At 48.9% G+C, this 22,360-nt stretch overlaps 1 protein-coding gene across 3 annotated transcripts; it reads right to left on the reverse strand.

The window, feature by feature from the left end:
• Positions 1-2,794: 2,794 nt before the first annotated feature.
• Positions 2,795-22,309, reverse strand: TOM1 (target of myb1 membrane trafficking protein). 3 transcript variants are annotated; one of them, XM_015863533.2, is made up of 15 exons: positions 22,213-22,309; positions 16,310-16,394; positions 14,668-14,746; positions 14,374-14,523; positions 14,120-14,254; positions 13,673-13,819; positions 12,494-12,610; positions 11,874-12,007; positions 11,181-11,214; positions 10,520-10,628; positions 9,408-9,528; positions 6,663-6,738; positions 4,526-4,585; positions 4,281-4,317; positions 2,795-4,188 (listed from the first exon to the last, which is right to left on the reverse strand). In XM_015863533.2, exons 1-15 carry the CDS (start codon positions 22,262-22,264, stop codon positions 4,040-4,042), a joined length of 1,485 nt encoding a protein of 494 aa, XP_015719019.1. In that variant the 5' UTR covers positions 22,265-22,309; the 3' UTR covers positions 2,795-4,039. The 3 variants fall into 3 exon arrangements, with proteins under 3 accessions (XP_015719019.1, XP_015719011.1, XP_015719015.1); XM_015863525.2 differs by lacking the exon at positions 22,213-22,309 and adding an exon at positions 6,159-6,221 and having other exon boundaries at positions 16,310-16,414; XM_015863529.2 differs by lacking the exon at positions 22,213-22,309 and having other exon boundaries at positions 16,310-16,414.
• Between the last annotated feature and the right edge of the window lie 51 nt (positions 22,310-22,360).

A 22,360-nucleotide genomic window follows, 5' to 3' on the forward strand; every position in this document is an offset into this window, starting at 1 on the left:
CCAGAGAGGTAGTGGATGCTTCATCCCTGGAGACACACAAGGTCAGGCTGGAGGGGCTCTGAGCATCCTGATGTAGCTGAGCACCCTCCCATTACAGGGGAGTTGGACTAGACGATCTTTTAAAGGTCCCCTTTCAACTTAAATTATTCAGTGATTCTAATATTTTCCTCTTTATGGACCTAGCAGCTTGTCCTGGCTGTAGGTTTCACAGTCAGAACCTTCTGGTTACACTGCCTGCCCCAGAGAACAAAGCTCTCCTGCCTTCTGGAAGCACTGCTCCACGTTTGGCTCTGGTGCATTGCCTCCCAGAGGCTTGGCCTGTGCAAGGAGGCATCGCCTGGTCACAGCCAGTCTTGGCCAGCAAAGAGGGAACTGATGGATGGCCAAAACCATGACACAGCAGAATTGAGCCTGGCTGGGAGGGGGGCTGACTCAGCAACCAGATCTTGCTGTGTAATGGAGAGAAAAAAAACCCACACAGCTGCAATACCCACGTACAGCTGCTTTTGGAAAGAGGGAGTCACTGCTGGAGTCCACAGGACGTACTGTGTGCTAATTTGTGTTTACCAAAGGGAGGCTGCCCTGGCAGAACGGACTGTGCTTGCTGTTCTCATCGTAGAACAACCCGAACCAGATCAAAGATACAGGTGGAGCACAGCGGGTGGGAGCACCAAGACCCAAGGGGTCCTCCCTGTGGGGCACCTCTGGGGGACGGATGCTGCTGCTCTGCACAGACCCCGTGCAGTGGCCCCATAGACGGATGTGGTGGGGGATGGACGTGTGTGCTGGATTCTCAGGGTGATGGAAACAGGAAGCAGCGATTACAATAAACATTGTTCCAGATGGTGCTGGTGGGGACAGACCCTGCGACCTGCTGGGACTGGGGTCTGTGAGCAACAGGGAGGTGTGGAAGGGAGCAAGGCAGCTAGCAAATACAAACCCCACATTGCCCTGCATGAAGAAAAGTGCACCCTGATTGAGACAAGAGCACAGTGCGAATGGCTGCATTTGAGAACTCACACGGGGACACTGAGCAGGACTTTGTACCGCAGCTCAGTGGAAGGGAGGAGACAGACTGGAAACCCAGTTCTGCAGATAGTGAAACCCCACCATCTCCCTCCGCTTCCAACTCCCACACTGTGCGGCTCCCAGTTGGAGCACAGGGGTTACACGTCCCACTGAGTGCTGCGGGGCTGGGCTTTATTTCTGGAGATTTCTCCAGACGTCCTGAGAAATGGGAGCGGGGCCAGGAAAAACAGCTGCAACCTCAGCACGGCCTGCGGAAACCACCCTCCTGATAAACAGCCTCACGTGGCTTCTCTCTGCCATGACTCAGCAACTAAGAGCCCCTCTGCCTCAGCCCAGAAACATTGCTCAGCAAAACCCAGTGACCTGGCGTGACCCTGACTCAGCAGAATGGCCTCTCCGGGAAACGGTGAGTCAGCATCTGTGGGAGCCCCCACCCAGCAGGCTGTGGGGTTTGAGGGTCTGACCCAGGACACAGGCAATGCTCTCCTCCCCTCCTTTTCCCTTCACAACAGAAACAGAAGAGGTTTTATTCACATTAGGAAAAGAAGAGGGAATCTTGTTGTCCCAAATAAGCTTTGAGGAAGATTTGGCATGGTTAGAGTCCAGTGGGGTGGATAACAGCCTTCCCAGTGTACCAGCAAGAGGTACTTCTGTGCTGATGCATGAGATGGTGTGGGAAATCAGAAGACCAATTTGTTAACTGCTCTTTAAAAATACATTTCATGTGCTATTCGAGTTGGGTTTGTTTTTGCCTCGAGGAACATGGTGCTGATATGCCAAGATCTGCACAACACGAGCATCATGGAAATTCTCATGAGCTTTTAATATGTGCTTGATTTTTAGAGATAAGGAGCAAATCTGACCCACAGGGAAGTTCTGGCTTTTTTCAACCGGAACATGCAAAAGGTCCGTGCAGGTCACACTCCTGTTCCCAGAGTGGTTTTTAATGGATGCTTCAGCCCGTGTGTGCACACAACCCCCACGTGCACACTCTGGAGCAGTCACCGTGTGAGTCTGTGCCAGGCTAAAGGTTGCGGTGTAATGCCTGGAATAAGGCACAACTTTGCTTGGTTCGGTGTCCTGCGTAGCACAGCCTGAACTAAGCGGGTCGCTGCAAAGCAAAAGGGCTTCCACTGCGGCTTGCAGAGCTCAGGCTGCCAGAGTGTGAGGCACTAGAGCCATCTGCTGGGAGAAATCAGCAAGCAGCACAGGGGGTTGGTCTGGTTTCTTTCAATGGAATCAATGGACCATTGAATCTAAAAGACCTCTAAGATCACTTGGTCCAACCGCCAGCCCATCCCCATCGTGCCCACTGACCACGTCCCTCAGTGCCACATCCACACGGCTCTGGAACACCTCCAGGGATGGGACTCGACCACTAAGGAGGCTCTTCCAAGCTCCTAGCCAGTCTGACTCCAGGAGATGGCAAAGGGGCAGCTGAGGACACACTGCTGATACCACAGAGCCCTTTCAGAGCAACTGTTTCTTACATGTCTTTGAGTGATTTATGGATCGAGATGTGCATCTGGGTCTGGTCACAAGGCAGACAGGGGGTGGGGAGGAGGTAGCTCACCCTCTTGCTATTTTGGGATGGGTTGGAGCCACCTCCCCAGGAGCCAGCACCTGTCTTGACTCACAGCACCCTCAGCCCCATGCCATGCCTCCTCTCAGTACCACTGTGCCCTCACTTGGAGAGCAAATGTGGCCACATGGCTGCATTCCTCTTCTCCCTTCCCCACTCGGGCACAGAGAACACACACATTCCTTCAGCGGAGGTTCAAGAGTTTGCTCCTTTAATGTGCAATAAAAAAGGCAACTCTCCCACGTTCAACAGGAAATCCCATGAGCAGGAGCCCCAGGCTCGGCACCCATCTCCCCAGCTGCCATACAGGATCAGGCACTGTGTGTGGTTTGCTCAGAAGGGGTTTCTCCCCCATGTGCAAGTCACTCCCGGCTGCTGTAGGGCTGCTTTGCTGTTGCGAGATGACTGATGTCTCACTTCCCCTCTTGCGCTCACCAGCTTGAACAAGCTCTCCCAGCAACAGCATTGCTCCCACCAGTGTAACAGTCCCTATGAGGGCCTTCTGCTTTAGGGAACACAGCTCTCTGCCATGGCACACAGGGAGTCAACAGCTGTTGGCTGGATCTGAGGCTAAGAGATCCTCCCTGCACCACAGCGAGATGTGGTTGAAGGCATCAGTGGAAGCAAGATGGAGGCAGGGTCATATTGGGGAAAGAAGGAAGGAAAGGATAGCAATAGGGGAATTAAATTAACTGCAAAGGGTTTGCTGAAGGAACATCCTAACCCACAGCAGACAGCCCCTTCAGCCTGCAGGCTGCGTACCACTTGCAGCTCAAGGCCTGCTTGCTGCCAGGGGCTTTGGTAACTGGCTGGTAAGCAACGGAAACAAGGGCTGTGAGTAGGATTCCAGATAAACTGATGGGAAGGAAAGGAAGAGAAGGGGTTGCAAGTGAGGTGCTGCAAACCACAAGCATTTGTGCAAGAAAATCTAGAGCAATAGCGCTCCACTGCCGTTAGTGTTTTTCCTCTGCCACCTGTAGCGTGTGGTACCCCCTTTGCTTTCCAGGCTAACAGCGGTAGACAGAGGGCTGGAGGCCCACTCTAGAGATGGAGCTAGGAAAGAGGCAGGCAGGCATGATTTCAGCAGCAGGATGCAGGCTCTCCTCTTTCTTGGGCAAGATCTCTGATTGACTCACTGGAGAGGAGGATGGGGAGTTTCTGCTTTACCCACACCATACCAAAAAAGCCGCCCACTGAACTGCCATGTTCTCTAGCAGCTTTGAAAACCCTCTTCACAAGCCTGCCGTGTGACATCCCTGAACACAACAATAATTATCTGAAAGCAGCTTTAAAATAAAAACAACTCAAAAAGAAAACAGGAAGAGAGTGGAGGAAGGGGACAGAGTCCTTCCCCTGCTGGCCCCTGGTTGGAGGCGAGCGAAACAGCACACACAGCCTCTTGCTCCACAGCACACCAGTCAGTTGCTTTCACAAGGCAAACATAGCATCATCTTCTTTTGCTTGCTTCTGATGACGGCTGGCAGCAGCAGGGGAGACAGACGTCCCTGCTGAAGAGCTGGACAAAGTGGGCAGTCGGTCTGCAACTTTTGCTCGTTCTTCCAGAAACTTGTCAAACTCTGGGTTAAAAGCAGAGCATTAGCAAGGAGAGGAGATTGTGGAAAAGCCAAAGTGCTGCCAGCTGGAAAAGCAGTTTTCAGGTGACTCTTACCTTCGCTGGTGACACCTTTTCCATCGTCTGACTCTCCCTGGAGAAGGAAAAGGATGTGATTAGAGGCTTTTTATACTGATACAGTAGCCCAGATCCTGCATCCTCAGCTTTTCCTGACCTGCTCCTTCCAAGCAGCCTGCACCACATACACAGCAGTGCCAGCGCTGTTTTACACTGCCCAAGATCCAACCTCACAGGCAGCTCTGACAGCACCGCTGCTTCCTGCTAAGCAGCCCTTCACTTACCACGTCAGTAGACAGCCACTTCTCTATGTCTTCCATGAAATTTGCCTGGGGAACTGGCACCTGGGACAGAGGAAAGAGAGGCTGAGAGAATGTTCTTGAAACCCAACCCAAAATCTAACCCTCTTGCCCCGTCACTCAGTCAGTTCAAGCCCTTCAAAATCCCACCACTGCCATTGCAAAGCTCTCCCAGCTGCCAATGTTTCACCTCCTTCCTCTGCCCCTTCCACACCCAGACATGCATAGTTTCCAGGATACATGACATTAAAAGTATCTGGGGTTTGGCAACTGACTTTGGAGTATTAACACAAGATGAGGCTTTAGTAAGGACCCACCAGGTGGAAACTGGATGCTTGTGTGGGAAAGCCAGAGAACAGGGGATGTGCTTTATTCCACACCGCCTCCCTTCCACAAAGCAGTTACAGTCTGATATCAATGTCTGTGGTGCTTACGATAACAAACGTTTGATGCTGTATGGAGGGAGAAAGGCCAAGAAGTGATTCCCTGGTAGGATCACGGAGCAAGGCAGTATTTGACATCACACCAAATTACAGATACAAATCAATCACAAAGTCCTCTACAATTAAATATTAATTAAAATTAAAGTAAACCTCTTCCAGTAGGGAAGAGGTTAGCACAGAAGACTTTACATCTCTGGCCAATTTAAGAAGCAAAGAGACACCTTTTGAATGGACAGAAACCAAGACCAATTCAAACCCCAGATCCTTTTTCTCCAGTCATGAGCTCCTGAACAAAGCTGAGCAGCAACAAGCTTCACAAGCAGAAGCGCCAGAGGGTATTTGTAGGAACTTATTTCTTAGTCTCCTCATGTGAATAACTCCCTCACCCTCAGAAAACAGCCAAATCAAGAGAAAAAGCGACCCTTTCTCACCAAGGACGAGCAGACTTCCCCAAACCAGGTAGCAAGTTCAGATAGTTACCACAGTGGGCAGATGTATGAGGGGGGATGGAAGAGGATGTGTAAAATTAGGGAAGTTTCAAAGTGAAGTTCCTCTCCGGGTAATGCATACAAGCCAACAGGACAGCATGTGGGGAAACTTCCTAGAGCAGACATTAGTCTAGGCAGTGCTCATTTTAGGAAGAAAGGCTAGCAAACTTTGCATCTGGGACAGTGTCAAAACCTCAGCATGCCTGAAGGGATGCAAATGCAGGAATTCCTTCTGCCAAAAGACCAAATCTGAAAGCTTGAACACTTTATCTTCAGGAGAAGGCCTCCAATGTGATAAAAGCCAGAATATGTTCTCTTCCAAATGTGGCAGCTCATGCTAGGCAGGAGAAGCTGCAAAGGGAATGAACAGCTGCAGCCTTCCCTACACCACTGTTTCATGCCTTCAACTCAGATATCCACCCTGTTACAGGCCAGTCTTTGTGGCATATGCTCTTTTAGGCCTCAGAACTTCAGGAGTTTTTTCCTACTGACATGTTTGAGGAAGGACTGACACTGCCTACTTCCTTTCCAACCCTGGTCTCCATAACTGGCCCAGAGCAGGGTTGCTCCATTTCAGTTTGCAGTCTCTCCTGATGTCTGCAGTGCATCCACACATGCCGTGCCAGTGCCACCTGCAACCCAGCAGCCCCAGCATCCTTTCTCCCTACTGGTTCTCCATGATCTCACCATTCCTTGCCGCATCATCCAGTTAGTCAGCTGGGCTCCATCACTGGAGGCACTAGACTCCTCCTGGTCGAGAGAGAGTCTGTACTGAATGCTGCTGTTGCAGAATGTCAGGGAAAAGGGAGGCAGTAGGTTTAGGGTAGAGGAAAGTGCACACTGTTACTGGTGGCCCACTTCTCTGATTGCAGAGAGGAGGCAAATGGTCTCGGAAAGCTGAAATGTAATAAACTCTATTTCCAAGTGGTCATTTCCTGCAGATGTAAGGAGGCCATCCTATATCTGTCTGAGTCAAGTTCAGATTTGTCACATTTCCCTATCTCTGGGTGGTAAATAATGAGGTATAGAGTCCAGATAGTAAATGCAGGTTGGTAGAGCCTAGGAGTTATCATCAGTCATGTTAAATGCTTGACTTTTTTTTTCCCAAAAAGACAGCATGTTCACTGTGTTGGTGAGCAAGGAGGATACTCCCACTTCTGGTCACACATTAAAGGCTCTGTAGCCACTTACCGCTCCTGTGTTCTGCTGCCGGGCATCCAGGGCACCAGCAAGTCCTTTGGCAGCTTGGGGATCTTCGTACTTTACCCTGAAAGCATGAAGTTAGATAACACACAGGTTGATATAATGTCTGTGAGTGAAGGTTGGGAAGTTCTAAATATATACTCAGGGCTGCTGACTGCACAGCTTTTCATCTTTCACCATTCTCCTTCCAAGAGCTTCTAGAAAGGTGTACAGAACTCCTACTAAAGAAGAATGCAACCCACCATAAAACAGACTCATCTACTCACTGCAAAATTACTATGGATACCAGAGGACAGCTCTGGCACTTGACAAGGGGATGACAAGGCATCGCCTAAAAACAACTGTCCGGCAGACTAGAACTCAGTCTTACAGAGCCAGGTGCATCTAACATGACACTGATCTTCCCTGGACTTGACTATAGAAGAGAGATAACAGCCTGCGCAGTAGATCACAGTTGCTATAGAATGGATTTGAGCAACAAAGCCCCTGTATTACTCACACATCTTCACAGCAGAAACACATCTCAAAATCCTATCTCTAGCCAACACCACTCAAAAACTGATGGTGGCAGAGACTCACAGGCTTATACCATGTAGGAGGTTAAGCTGGATGATCAGAAAAGCCTGGTGTTGCTTCAGAGTCTCCAAACGTCCCATTGCAGCAACCTTTTTCTACACACAGACAAGTCCCACCCAGCATCTCCCTTATCCCATTTCTGTGTTCCCTCCAGGCTTCTACCACACACGCTAATGCCACGCTTCACCATCTGATCCACGCAGGCTGGGGAAAACAATCCATCCATGCTAGGAGAATGAAGCCTCTCCCAGAAGTTCTCCTCAGGTTTCCCCTCCAGCCAGGCCCCTTCTTGCAGCTGCAGATCATCACGTGGAGCAATTTTTGTTGGGGGCTGAGGGCTTGGGCCACCGTCGATCAAACTTCTCAAAAAAGTGCTCATCAGTGAAGGGGCCACTGTGGACAATGGCATCAATGATGAAGTACAGCACCGCTATCATGCCACTGATGAGGAAGAATGGTAGGAAAGGCTTGAGGTGTTTCAAGCACTGCTTCGCTGAGACACCCATGAAGCATCAGGAGTCAGGAACAGATCTTAGCTGCCTTGCTTGTGTCTCCTGCCAGCACATCCTGCCTGGGAACAGCAGAGATGTGGGTTTGCTCAGGGAGAGGGAGATACTGAGAGCAGAGAGTGCTGAGTGAAATGGGAAACCTGAGCCAGTAAGAATAGAGACTACCTAGCAGGGCTGCAAGTGCAAGCAGATGGAGGGCAGTGAGGAATAAATAGAAGACGCCTCATTACTGCAAAGATCACAAGCCTCAGTCCGTTAAGGATTGCGCCACATTGGAGAGGATATGATTCCACCCCTGCCCAACTGTTCCTCAGCCTCTAGCACTGAGCACATACCAGCAGCTTGGGTTTCAGAGGGGCAGCTGGCACCAGTGTTTCTGTCCCATCCTGAGGCATCACACCCTGCAATGTGTTGGGAGTACCCTCCATGCAGCAGCCTCATACATCCTGAGGGACTTTGCACATGGGTTCACAGCCCTGACTAAAGTGGTTCGGAGCTGCAATTGTTGGCAGTCATGTTCAGGCTGAGCCCAAAACAGCCATGTGTGTTCAATCACTGCTTCCCAACAGCCTAATGTGCTCATAGCCCTGTTGTGCCCTGAAAGGTGGTGAAGACCAGAAACAGTACACAGGACAGTCAATGAGGCATGAGCAGAATCCCTCCCTAGCAAGACCTGCAAGGGCTATCAGCTTGTGGAGCTCAGTGCTTGGACAAGATAACCAGGAGTACATCATGTGCTGCCCATGGGTTACTAGATGCAGACTGAGGAAAGGGAGTGAAAGGGGACATCTTTAAGAGATTTTAACTTGCCACTGTTCAGCCGCACAGAAAGGCACTCTAACAGATGGAGATCAGTAGCACAGGTCTCTGAAGTCTGGAAGCAGACACGAGCCTATGGATTCTACTGTTTGGTAACCTATGAAGAACACTGGGTGATTCTGACAGGTGAAACAGAGTATGATTGTCAAATCTGTTAAGTCAAAAGGATCCAGTCAGTACAGTTCTTGCTGTCTCTTTCCAGTTAGAGGACTCAGAAAATTCACTCTTTGCAGAAGAGAAGAGACTTCTTCATTGTAGACAGTGTGTAGGCAGTACTACTAGATCTAACTCTTACTGCTTTACATCTGGAGGTCTTAACCACACTACAGAGGAAGAAAAACCAGTCCCACTTACCAAGAGGGAAACTGAGACCTATATCAATTCCCTGCCTTGCAAACCACAATGGATTGTGCACTTCCTGCACTTCAGCTATCACTGATATTCAGTGATAACTAAGTTCAATATCAGCCCAGTCAATGCACAGAGCAACTCATGATTTCAGAGATAGACAAGAAAACTGAGCCAGTCCCATTCTGCACCTTCACCTCTGACACTGAGCCTCAACAGCACATACAGCACAGCACTGTCCATTGGTGACCAATGTGTACACAGAGACCACTTTCTTTTCCACTTGACCAGGAGAACACTGAATGGCAGCAAGGGAGAATAACTGGGAAGGACATCCTACAAACACTGTGTGTGGGAAGAGTGCCTTTCTGTTGCACCCTACTGCCTCCCACCAACTGTTGCTGGCTGGGATCATGACCCCAACTCCCCTGCAACCTCCCCACTCAGAAGAAGGCAAGGACAGAGGGGCTACTACACTCACTCTCTGCGTTGCTCAGCCAGTGAGCTGCCACGGGTCACTGCAAACATGTCAAACTCTTCCTCCAGCTTGCCAGAGGTGTCGAGGGAGTGCAGCCCTGCACTCACGCTCCTTGAGCCCAGGGCTATAGGAGAGAAAAGATAGTAAGCAAGCAGCATGAAGACATGAATGGAGAGCTATGGGCTTAGAGGTGCTAAGTGGAAAGCTAACATTCAAACAGGTTAAAATGCTCCAGGCCCACTAATCGATTCTGCCCCTCAGAAGCAGCAGTGTATCAGTGTTATTGATGATGTGACAGAATCAGTTTCTTCTCCTACTCAGCAAATATTTTTAGCTCAGTCTCTGGCAGCAGCAGCAGCAATTTGCTGCACTTATTCTGAAGGGCACATGTTCCTGATCATTTAACACAGGGAATTGCTCCATAACTTGTGGAAGAGGATAACCTGTGTTACCCATTGGAGTAGATTTTCAGGAATTAAGCATCACCTGAAAAACTCTGACTTGAAAAACATTTCCACTAACTTGTTTGTAAATATAGTATCGTTAGTTCTATTCAATTGCATCCAAGTTGTACTGAGCATGCTCACAGTCAGTGAGAATTTCAGGAATGACTTTGTAGACTGTTGGTATGTCCTGGATACCCCTCAGGATCCCTCAGGTTTTCTGACAGCCTGTCAGCATCTGGGTCCTGAGCCCAAAATACTCACGGTTGCCTTTGCAGTAAAGCTCAGTGGCTTTTCTTCTCCAAGACCTTGGTGTCAGCCTCACACCACATGGTAAGAGAAACAACTGCACTGCTGCTAGGGACAGGAGGGAGAGCAACTTTCTCCCCTTCACCCCCCTGCTGGAAAGCTCAGCTCTTAGCCACATCCTAGCACTGAGATCCTTCCACAAGAAGGTTCACCTCCTGCACAATCCGAGGCGTTAATGTTGAGACGTGCTTGAGTCTCTTGGCATGCATAGATTTCTTCATTAGCTTATTAGTTGACAATATTCTCTGTCTAGGCTACTTTATGAATATGGCTAAAATATTTTGGGTGGTGACTGAAGTACATTACAGGTTTCTTATAGCAGCACAGGAGAAAGACTGAGGAGAATACTGCGAGGCAACATACTCATTCCAGCCAGCTGAGAGGAGAGGTTGTTGGTGACTTCAGGTTGTCTCACTGCAGAGGGAGTGCTGGGTCTCAGATCAATCAAGTTATTCTCTGCCTCACTTGGTGCCTTCGGAGGAAAAAAAAAAGGAAGATAGATAGTGAAGAGTTTGTGAGGCTCGAACACTTGGACTCCCCAGTCATAGCTTATTAGCACTGACAAGGGAAGCCCTAACTGTACCCACCAAAAGATATCAGCTGGGGAGCCTGTACTTGGGAGAAGTGGCTGGGAATAGGACAGAATACGTCTTGGTACCCAAGTCCCAGCTCTGCTGGGATGTCAGTAGATTAAGTGCTGGCTCAGACAACAGGCCAGTGATGATACAAGGAGGGTTATTTGAGAAATGTTCCTTTTAATGCTCAAAACCAAGAAACCACATCTACTGCTAGTCTGTCCATATTCTTTGGGTGAGGGGAAGGAGACTACTACTACAAAAGGAAAGTCTAGTGATGCAAAATGCAATGTCCTACACACTGGTGAGGTCTGGTGTGTCTGGGCTGGGAAAGAAAAACCTATAGCTTGCAAGTGAGGCAAGTCTGAATCTCTTTTCAACTCAGCAGGACATCACAGGTTGTGCGGGATGCAAACTGATCCATACAAAAGGCAGTAGCTTTGAATTACCTTAACAGGCTGTCCTGTCCGAACACGCTCAAACCTGCAAGGAAGATGACAGGATGAAACAGGATGCATTTCAGTAGCACATACTAATTCACGCTCAGCCCAAGAGATTTCTCAGTAAGGTTTGGCATAGCCTGCCCTTTCCTGCATACTAGGAAAGGGGGACCCTGTTCAGGGCCCAATTTCTCCCCTAAACAGAAGACACAAAAAAGGGGCCCTCAGAGTTGATGTCTCCAAAGACGTCTCCAAAGATGTGACGTAAGGAAGCTTCTTGTGAAACTTCAGAGCTACTTCTAATGAAAATGGTTCAAACCTAGCTCTCCTAGACAGACAGAAGAGACTAAATTCTCTTTACCCTAGTAGAAAAGATGAGTTTGGTGAAATGGAGGACAAAAGCAGGTAGAGATTTTACCTAGGCAAGTCCTTCCTGTGTCTGTCTGCCTCAGAGCTAGAAAGCCAGCTCTTTTCATGCAGTCCCTTTCTTCTTCTGGGTTATGTTTATATTCTATCAGCAATAGCGTATTGAAGGTGCATGGATAAGTCAGCAAGATCTGAAGACTAGCTCTTCTTTCTACAAAGGGTTATTCAGGTTGACACACCTTGATCATTACATTCATGGGCAGATCAAAAGGTGGGATAGACTATCAAAGGGCAGTCAACTCTTGCGGAAGAGTAGAGCAGGGAGGATAGAGGTACCTTTCATGGCGCAGAAACACATTGTTGAGGTTGTCATTGATGAGGAGTAGCTCCTCAGTAAGCTGCTCATGCTGGACACGGGGAATGAGCTCTAGTACACGCTGCTGCATGGCTCTGCATGTCCGATTCAGCTCCTGTTCATAGCAAGAAAAGTTACCACAAAGGTCAGGCTAAGGCTGAGCACTTGCAGATTTGAAAGTCTGAATGCAACAGACAGACTCCAGAGCCTACTGGAGTCTATCAGCAAGTGTAGAGGAGGAACAGAAGTTGGTACGAGAAATGAACCAAGTTTGGGATTTATAGTTACTAGTTTTCTCTGTCCCTGCAATAATTGCATACCACTTGCTTAACATATTATTCAGGAATAAAGGCCCTCAGGAATTTCAGGTCCTCGTGTGAGATGATTCCAACCTCAACAGGGCAAATTCCCTTAGTCACTGAAACTCCTCAACCCCCATGTCTCCCTTATCCCATCTGTCCCTGATAAGTCCCACACTGAACTGTTCCAGTGCAATTGTTCGCCATGCCTGGCATGTACATCTCAGTTCATCAACTCATTGCTAAATTGAGCTCCATGTGCCAGCCCTCTATCCCACCAGTAGCTGCCTTGTATTCCTTACTTGCAGCAGTTCCAAGTCAGAAGTCTCAGCCTGGGATGGCACCAGCTCTGTCAGCATCTCTGACATGACCTTCACATTCCCATTCACCACTTCCAGCTCACTGCGCAGCTTCTTGATCTGCAGAAGGGAGGGAAAGTAACTGCTTACCCTGTGAAGGATGGGGGATAGCTGAGGTAGCTGTGAAGGACAGCACATAGGGTGGATGCATTCACAAAGCTGAAGGGAAAAGCCACTGGAGAACTCATTTGTCACCGCTCAGTTTGGTTCCCAGGAGCTCTCAGCAGAAGGAAGCCTCATTACTTACCATCAAATTCATTCGCTGGTAAAAGATGCCAGGATCTCACTGGGGACCTTTGCCACTATATCTAACCTTGATTTTTAATAACCAGCAAAGGCTGCTGTTAGGATTCAATCTCTCCCCAGCTAGCAGCTTCTCTGTGGCAGCCACTCAAATGATTTCATTTCAAAGGCAGCAGAAGAGGGGAAAAAAATGAATTCCCATTCAGAAGGTGAGTCTGGGCTAAGAGTGCAGTTGAAGGTTTTCTCTCTTGTTTCAGAGACTAGTAATGAGTTCCTTGAGAGGAGTTCCCAGCCTTTGTTCTGCAAGGGGATGCTATCTACTAGCAGCTGGAGAATTAATGCTGAAGTTGGTGTCTTAAGTCAGGGTGAGAAAGGAGAAAAGAGGATGAGGAAACAACTGAGAAAGCCCTGGTCTCTGTAAGCTGCATAGCCAGTTAGGACTGACTCATATGGAGTCAATTGTTAGGCAAGATAAACAAAGATGGTACAGAGGCATCTACAAAGCAAAATTCTGCTCCACAACACTACAAAAATCTTGCCCAAAGCCTGTAGATCTCAGCTCCTTGCTTCCCTACAGCCTGGAGATCCTCCTAGTAGCTGCAAGCAGCCCTTTCTTAGGGAAGCGTAACCACTCTGTGTTTGTGGTATCCCTGTTGATTACTGTGACCACGATGGAGCTCTAGAAAATCCCTGAAGAATTGTCACGGTTTGAACAAAATTACAAAATTATTAAACCATGACAAGAATGATGCTTTGGAACAGCTCCTTAAGGATATAGGCTGGGGAAGGAGCAGGACCGCAGTCTCAGAACAGCATTTGTGAAACAGACCCCAAGCGGAGGGACAGCCAGCAGCAGCAGAGGGTATGTGTCCAACTCACCTGCTCTTGTGTGGGTGTGATGGGTGCATTGCTGGATGTGTCTCTCCCAGAAGGCAAGGTGACAGGGTGGAGGATGGACTCCATCTGCTGAGGGGAGTTGACTGCAGGTGAGTTCTGTCCAGACTGGGATTTGGAGCTATACACAGACTATGGACGGAGATAGGAACAACAGCAGAGATGTAAGACACTCACAGCTGACAAGGTAGTACAATTATGAAAGAAAGGTTGATGTCAAGTCCCCATCTGCTTTTAATAAGTCTTCCAACTTCTCTGCTTCACCTCCCTTAAAGCTCTTACCCTAAAGCTTTAAGCCACTTTGTCCACCACGGCCTTGCAAAGAGACCCTCCTGCAGCTTCTCACTTTCCACTTTCTCTAACAGCAACCCAGAGCTACTAGAGCATCCTCACAGCAGTATGCCTCCCACCTCCTCAGAAATGCCTTATTACCCTTCGTGGTGTGTGGATGGGTGACAGCATGTCCAGATCAGTCATGGGAAACTCAAGGCCTTTCCGTCTAAGGTCTTCATAGACAGCAACAACACCAGTTAAGTCCGGTGAGCTGCGGAAAGCATCCGCCCAGGACTAGGGAGAAGGAGATAACCATTCACATCATCATTTACATAATTTATACTACACTGATATACAAATACCACAGGACAAATGGTCCCTCCTCTGGTGCAGATGCTCACTCTTTGGCTCACCTGGATGAGGGTCAGCACCTTGTCGTGTACTATGGCAGGTGGGTTATTCTTCGGCAGGATTGTTCTCACCAGGACGCTTTCTACAAAGTCCTGGCTGGCTACAAGGATATGGAAGCGATGGCCACAGTTTTTGACACATGTCTCCAAGACCTTTGAAGGCAAAGAAGCATTAGCTACAGTCTTCTCTGCCTGCAGGAATTAGGCTTGTTGTCTTTTGGTGCCCATGTTTTTGCACCTGGGGACTCAGCTTCACAGCAAGAATCACAGAGCTAAGAAAGAATTGTGACCACTCACCGTCAAAGCCAGCATAACTTCGTGGAAATTCTTATTCCCTACAATTCTCTTCTTGATGGCTCGGAAGGCATCTTTGGGCCTACAGGAAAAAGCAAATGGAGAAAGATCATCAGAAGGGTGAGACTCACCTAGGAAGAAGCAAAGCAAAACAGCCACTGACATCCAGAGTCATGCACTCAATAGGTGATCTTCCCCATCACATTTTCAGTGCATCTTGAAGCAATGACTGATAAAGCAGTTTTTGCCTGTAGTTCTGTAGGAGGTGCTAGGTCCTGCTGCTGAGTGTTGGTGCTGAAACTGGAGGCTTCTGTGCTGATGTTTGCAACAATCCAAGGTGTACAGACAAAACAGAGAGTAATAGCAACACCAGAAATGTACTGTTTGGGGTAAAGCAAAATCCCATGGCAGCGACAATGCAGACAAGATCACAAAAAGCTTGGCAAAGGGTAGAAATAAGAAAGAGAGACGGAGAAGAAGCAATCCTTGTCAAGTTTAGAAAGAAACTGTTAAACCTTTCCCTGGAGGAAATGAGGCTAAAAAGAAGTTTGGGAGATGCAGTGAATCTTGCATAAATGGCAGCATAGCAGGGTCACTGTGGTCTTGTGAGAGGACACAAAAGGACTAACATACTCCAGTAGAGCAGGGGAAGAGAGGCTGGGCTGGAAGAGCAGCAGTGCTGGAAGACAAGAGTGGGATGGAGGCACCAAGGTAATGAGGAAGCATCTGGGGGCCCATGGGGTAGTAAAGCTGCAATGGATGGGCATCAGCAGGAGAACTGGAGAGACAGCTGTGTTAGCAACAGCCCAGAAATGAAACACAAAGTGGTAACAGCTTGGGACGGAGAACTGTTGGCAAAGACAGGCATATTTGTACCATGGGGAGAGCAGGGCTGGAAAATTAGGGGTGACAGATCTGTAAGAAAAGATGTTTGACTTTGTTTCCGTACAACTGTGAAGTTTCAAACTGAGCTTGCTATCTATCAGCCTCCCTGTGTGGTGGGACAGCAGGAGTGAAATCTACATTTTTCATTCCATGTATCACCTTCCTTTTTACATGCTGTTCTTGACGTCTCCACTGTGAGATAGAGCAGACCCCCTAGGATTCACTGGCAAATCCCCAGCTCCAGAGTTAACATGTTTGGCAGATTTCTAACATCCCTTCTCAGGGGGGAATGCCCACATTTGTGCATGTCAGAGTGACTGTATATGAAAATAACTGAGAACATAACCCCAGCAGGACTCGCCTGAGATTTTCTTCTCTCCTCAGTCATTGGCCTGAAGAATTTTACATTCCCAGTGGAAAGAGTGGGATAAGGAAAAGGAATAAATCAAAGCAAAAGAATTGCAAATGTGTCTCTGGGACATGGGAGGCAGCCTGGCTTGAATCAAGATTTCTCAAGGGATGCTGAAGGCCTGTTTGAATGGCTCCTTGTGCTCATGAAGATCACAAGGAAACATCTAACAGATGCTCTGAAAGCTCTTCTCTGTCTCTAGATGTCCCAGCAGTTTCATCTAGGGGACTACTGGGACGCCCAGCTTATTACCTCCAACACTGTATGTTACCACTGTAGTGTAGGGATGTAGTGTTACAGGAAGTGCGCCGGGACCTGCTGCTGGATGAGAACCTTTGCCAGCCCTCTTACCCTTCTTCAGTCTCATTAATAATGTCACAGATCTCCATGTTGAGAGACCAGTCCTCACCCCGCAAGGATCCATCAGTAGCTCTCTCTGGAAAAAAGAAACCAAAACAGCACAGAGCTAAGAGAAGTCTTGGCACTTTCATGGGCTGCTCTTCAGCTGTGACCCTGGATTTTGTCATAACATTTAACAACATGAATCAAGCTGCAAAGTCTGAGCCACCAAGTGCTTCCCACTAGGTGTCACCACCACAAAGCACATTGCTGGCTGTTGTCGGGATGGGCAGTTGCGCAGCTTTGCCCACATCACGCATGCTACAAACTCACACACACACACTGAATGATCTCTGGTGTCCTACACGCAAAGGGAGATGGCCTCAGTGGAGAGCAAATGACTTCAGCTGCACAACTGAAGAAAGGGGGGATTATTTGCTTTGTTGTTGCAGGGCCAGCAAAGGAAACCATGAGTTTGGCCTGCTCATGCTGACATGGATCTAATGTCATTGGCATTGCTTTTATTTGCATCAACTTAAGGGAATGAATTAGCCCCAAGATTTTTACAAGTCCTATAAAAACAAATAAACAAACAAAACACAAAAAAAAAAAAAACAGGAAGGCTTGTTTAAAATTTGCATCTCTTGCCTGAATTTCTGGCCTCTGGGGAGTATCGACAGACAAGGACTGCGGGCTGAAGTCATGTTCCAGCTTTTATTGTGTCCCCTTTAATTAGGAATTCCTCAGTCAGCCTTGATGTTATTCAAGGCAGAGATTTGGGCAACACGCAACTATTAGTGAGATCAACAGTGCCTCCACCCTGTAATCAGCTGCGTCTCACCCCAACCACACTGGCTGAGTGATGCCTTTAGGGTCACCACCAGTGAGTGGGGGAAACAACTGCCAGTGGGTAGGCAGAACCAGACACTCTCTAGACCACGGGGAAATGCAGAGATACAGCAGATAGCAAACAGTGCAAGAGAACCTTCTTTCCAAGCTTTCCCATCCTATAAGATGCCTGATTTAGTAGTGGAGCGAGGCAAATAAAACTAGCCAGACCAGTTCAGCACCTATCAGGTGCTCTCCAGAAGAACTGGGACCCAGCTTCCTTACAGGGACCAGCTTACTTAAATACGTACTTAGAGGAGTGCCTGCATTTTCAGAGCTGCTGTCACCGCATAATCTGGAGCTGGCCCTTGCTGTTGTGGGTCCTCTGCCCTTCAGAGGGAGCCTCCTCTGCAACCCAAATAGCTAACGATCCCTCTGTGGGACTAAAATGAAATGCTTGCTCATGCAAGTGGTAATGAGATAGGGGCCACAACATTGGAAAAAGTTTTCTGACTCCTGCCTGGGTAAGCACATCCATCATGTTTTCAGATGCCCTGTTTTAAGGATCAGTCAGAGAGCTATTCACAGCACTATGCAATACACCCTCCCTTGTACATGTCCCTCCCACAGGTTACACACCACAGCATGAAACTACCTGCCCGAATCTTACCAAAATCCAGCTGCCACCTTTTCTGCTAGCTGCAAAACCTACTGATTACATTGTGATTAGGTTGATTACATTGTGGCCACAACTTGATGGAAGAGGGCAAAGAATGGCAGAGTGGCCATTCTTTGACTGCAGAACATTCTTAGACTGCAGTTCAGGCTGACTTGATGGATTTGGTGCACTTGGTCATGAAGCCACACTTCACTGCTGCTCCCCTCCATGCTGAGGGTTACCTCCTGCTCAGGACACACCTTGGTTTAAGTCCCAGCCTACCCACTCTACCTACTCTCTTGCTTCCCTGTGCTTGTCACCACTCTTCAACCTGCTTTCTTGTCCCCTTTTCTTCCAGATGTGCTCACCCTGTCAAAGTTGGGAAGCGGGTTTGCTTTCCAGAAAGGAATGCAAACAAACCATGCGCACTCCTTCACCTGGCTGGCCGGTATGGAACGTGGGGATTCCTCAGAGGTGACATAACACAGCCTGCAGTCACCCCACAGCGGAGCAGTGATCCTGTCATAGTCAACCTCCTTTCTGAGGCTGATGGGTGAAAAGCTGCAGGAAAGCAGCAAACCTGCCGTAAATACAATGTGAAGTTAGAAAATGTGCAGCTGGAATAGCAGAATTAGGGCATAAGGAAAAAAGGAGGGCAACAGCTTTGAATCTGCCTGCTAAGATTAAGGCCCAGCCTCACTGGCCCTAGGAGGGTTGAAGCTAATGCCTTCTAAATCCTCGCTCCCGAGTACTGAGGGACTGCCCAAGACTAATAAGATATGTTGAATGTTCTCTGAAAATCCTGAACTTTACCCTTTTACTGAAGCTTGCAGAAAGAAAGGAAACAAAGTATATTCATTAGCCACGTGAGGGATCAGAGCGGCTGGCCCGGTTTCATGAGCTGTAATTAGCGCATGAGCTGTCTACCCTTTATAAAATCTGAGCCTGAGATGCCGACAAGTCTCTAAAAACAGTGAGGACAGGAGGCAGGGCCTGGCTGCCTGCTCAGCACTGCTTGGCAGGGCTTATCAGGCAGCTTTTGATTCTATTTGCTGGGAGCTGATCCTGGCCTGACACAGGGCATGCCTCATAGGGAGGTTATCAGCTGGTGTATAAATGCTGCTTTCTTCAAAGCCTGATACCAAGACCATACAGCACGAGAGAGGCCCTCTGTGGGGCCACTTCAAAGCTGTGTTGTTTCAGTGGCCAGACCAGCTTCCTGGGTGTGACAGCACTGAGGTTTGCCTGATACTGGTTTGCTTCCTTGCAAATTGCCCACCTCAACCCAGAATCACAGAGTGCTGTAACATGAGTCAAAACAAAGCACTGAATCTTCCTTTCTGGCACCTGACACACTTTTGATGACTGTAAGCTATTAATGCATCTGGTACTGTAAGATAAGAAATTATTTTGAACTGATACACTGCAGTAGTACCTTGCATTGTGACTGGTGGGAATTTCATGGCTTTGTTTCCTTCCTAGATTCTTGCTTCTTCCTTGCTGTGATGGAGGGGACAGCTTGCTCTCCTGACATGTATCTCCAATCCTAATTCAAGAATGGTGATGGACATCTGCTTGATCTGCCACAATGCTTTGGGTATCTGCATCTCTGAACTTATCCAGCTGTTCCTTCCTCAGCTCAAAATCTCAGGGATCAGAGAGCTCTTCAAATCTTTCACAGCACAGAAGACAAGATTGTAACTTGCTGAGAAGCGTTGCCTTGCATGAACCCGTCAGGAAAGGGGAATGCTATTAACAGCAGACGATATCTGCTTCCCAGCAGCTCCTAAAGTCCAACTTGCAGAGGGTTAGGGATTTAAATAGCTGTGAGGCACATTCTATTTTATCTGCAGCTCTCCCTCAACCATGAGCCAAGGCAATCTGCTCTCTCTTACTTGCTCCCTCTCACCAGCCTCAACTTTTCTTGGTTATCACGCTTAACCCATATCCCAAACATAAAAAAAACTCCTCTCCATCTCTGCATTATATCTTTACTTCTCTCCCTCACCTTCTGTCCTCATTCAATGAAATAATCTTTCTTTCCCTTTCAGTACTGCCATAATTACGAGCTATTCCAGACTTCAGGGTTCAGGAAAGAGCACTGTTGATTTCCTCTCTATTCTTTCACTCTGCCTTGTTACTATCAGAGCATCTCCTTGAAAGTAGGTTTCCCACTCTGATGTTTCCTTTAGCTCCTAGGCAGAGGCCAAGTGAATTGCCCTTTCATTGGTAGAGTCCAAGCTACAATGCTTTAGCACTATTCAGAAATGTCTCCTTTGGTTAGAAGTACTTCATTTTTTTAAAGGCTGTATTCGTCTTATTAAGGAAAAGAGATCACAGCCCAAAACCAGGACAAAGGGATATTCTGTGATGAAATCTCAGGATGGGGAATAAAAAGGTGTAAACCTACTCCTCTGCAACTTTTTTTTTTGTAAGAAATCACTGAGATTATCGAGTGTGTGTTTCCTTCTCAGCAAAAACAAGTGGGACTTGCTAGATTAACATTAATGAAGGAATTTGAGAACATCATTGTGCATCAGAGTACTTCCTTTTCATCCCGTACCCTTCATCTAAAGCTTTTATGCTTTATAAGACGTATCAGGCGTACATCACTCAGCCCATGTAATTTGCAAAGATGCAATATCAGCTTTCTGCAGATAGCCCGAAGCGGAGGCACCGTGCAGGTTTGGTGATCAGGTTCATGGGCTCACTATGCAGCTACCACGGACCTACCAAACAACTTCAGGTAAGTCTCGTTCGCATCTCAAATCAAAAAGGAAAGATAGCATTTATCTGTGTCCCCGGGATGTCGTTAGGCAATGTTCAGAAGGAGAAAACATTTGTATTTACATCTGTCAGCCCTTTTTAAATCCTCCACCCCTCAGTCCCTTTCTCACACACTGCAAATCCTCCACCCCTTTGGACTCCAATAACCGCACTCAAGGCCAATCCTTAAGATTTTTCTGCTATGTTGTAGTACTATGGGCTCTAAGCTCCTGTCTGACAACACTCTTGAAACACTTTCTTCCTCTTCTTTGTTGTTTGTTTGTTGCTTGAAAATCCCTTCTTTAAGAGAAGTAAAGCCCAGCAAGGAAACCACTTATATCTGGCTGCTCAGATAAACTGTTCAGAAGACCCAGAGAGCATGAAGTACGCTGTAACACCTACAGATGACTTCGGTTTGCCTGGACCCAGACACATCAATGTATCTGATACCCTCCTAGAATAATCACAAAGAGCAGGTGACAGCATCTCCTGGGAAACACAATGAAACACGTGACTGCCACCTGGGGAGGCATCACATATCAGGCAGAGCTGTTCTTTATTGAAAACCTGCCCTTGGTTGGGAAGGTTAAAGTCAACCTTCCCCCAGCTTGCTGTAGTTGCATCTCACACAAACAAGAAATGGCCAAATTGCACAAGATGGAGACATCAAGCAGGAAACACCAGCCTCATTTCTTCAAGCACAACCTGAAGGCATTTAGATGGTACAACAGGAGAAAAGAATCTTTATTCTAATTACGTTAAGAACTGCATCTCTGCTTTGAGACCAGCATAGCTGCTCATGGCCTTATTCTTTCTCTTTGCTCCACTTTCTTGGGCTACTTTGTTCTGTGCTCAGCAACCCGTTTTGAGCACAGCGACTAAAACAACATCTGCGAACCTAAAGGGTCACCAAGTGGCTGCCACACTGCTCCCACTGCTGGAGCTGGGGCTCTATCCTGTGATCAGGCCTGTGGTGCAGGGCAGAGCCGGCAAGGCTCCCATTCCACTGCGCAGGGAAGTCCATGCCAGGCAGCCACGTGTTGGGTGCTGCCGGGTGCGGGTCCCACTAGACACGCCACCTCGGTGTAGGCCAGCCCGAGCCCCCACCCTGTCAGCCCCAGCTCTGCGCTCATTGCCCCCGCTGGCTCCGCCTCCTCAGGTAGTACAAGGCGCCTTCCCGCCCAGAGCGCTAATAGGCCGCTGTGGCTGGAGCTCAGCCAATCAGCAGCCCCCGCAGGGTGGGCACCCGCTCCTCCCGCGAAGCCCCCCGAGTTGTGGCGGGAATGGCGCCGAGCCAATCACGGAGCTCAGCGCCGCCAGGGGGCGTGGCTCGGGCCGCCGCTCCTCGGCCCCTTTAAGAGACGAAACTTCGCCTCGCCACCTCGAGACCCCAACGCGCGCGGATTGGCTGGCGGGGCCGCCGGCGGCGCTGCCTCGGGCTGCGTGTTCTCTATTGGTCGAAGGCGCCCGTCAGTCACAGCGGAGCTCCCCTCTCACTGGCCGCCGCCCTCCGTGTCCCACCGCGAGGGCGGGACCCGCCGCGTCTCGCAGGCGAAGGGTCCTGCGGGCGGCCGGCCGGGCACGGAGGCCGGTACCTCGGGGGGCGCGGAGGGGAGAAGGAACGGGGACGGGCGCGGGGGCCGCGGGAGGGCGAGGGACTCACCGAGGCTCTGCCCCACCGGGGTGCTGAACGGGTTCCCCAGCAGAAACTCCATCGCGCCGCGATCAGCTGACTGTGCCGCCGCCGTTCACGTGACCGCGCGCCGGGCCGGGCCGGGGCGGGCCCCGCCGTGACGACAGCGGCCGCCGCC

The sequence above is a fragment of the Coturnix japonica genome, chromosome 1, assembly GCF_001577835.2.
Source record: "Coturnix japonica isolate 7356 chromosome 1, Coturnix japonica 2.1, whole genome shotgun sequence".
NCBI classification, from domain to species: domain Eukaryota; kingdom Metazoa; phylum Chordata; class Aves; order Galliformes; family Phasianidae; genus Coturnix; species Coturnix japonica.

What these genes read in the sequence shown, in the direction of transcription:
- TOM1 (XM_015863533.2), bottom strand. Translation starts at nt 22,264, where the DNA reads ATGGAGTTTCTGCTGGGGAACCCGTTCAGCACCCCGGTGGGGCAGAGC. An exon ending in CCATCCACACACCACGAAGG is followed by an intron (nt 13,820 to 14,119) that starts GTAATAAGGCAT and finishes CTCCGTCCATAG; the next exon opens with TCTGTGTATAGCTCCAAATC. An exon ending in AAAAGGTGTCACCAGCGAAG is followed by an intron (nt 4,189 to 4,280) that starts GTAAGAGTCACC and finishes CTTTTAACCCAG; the next exon opens with AGTTTGACAAGTTTCTGGAA.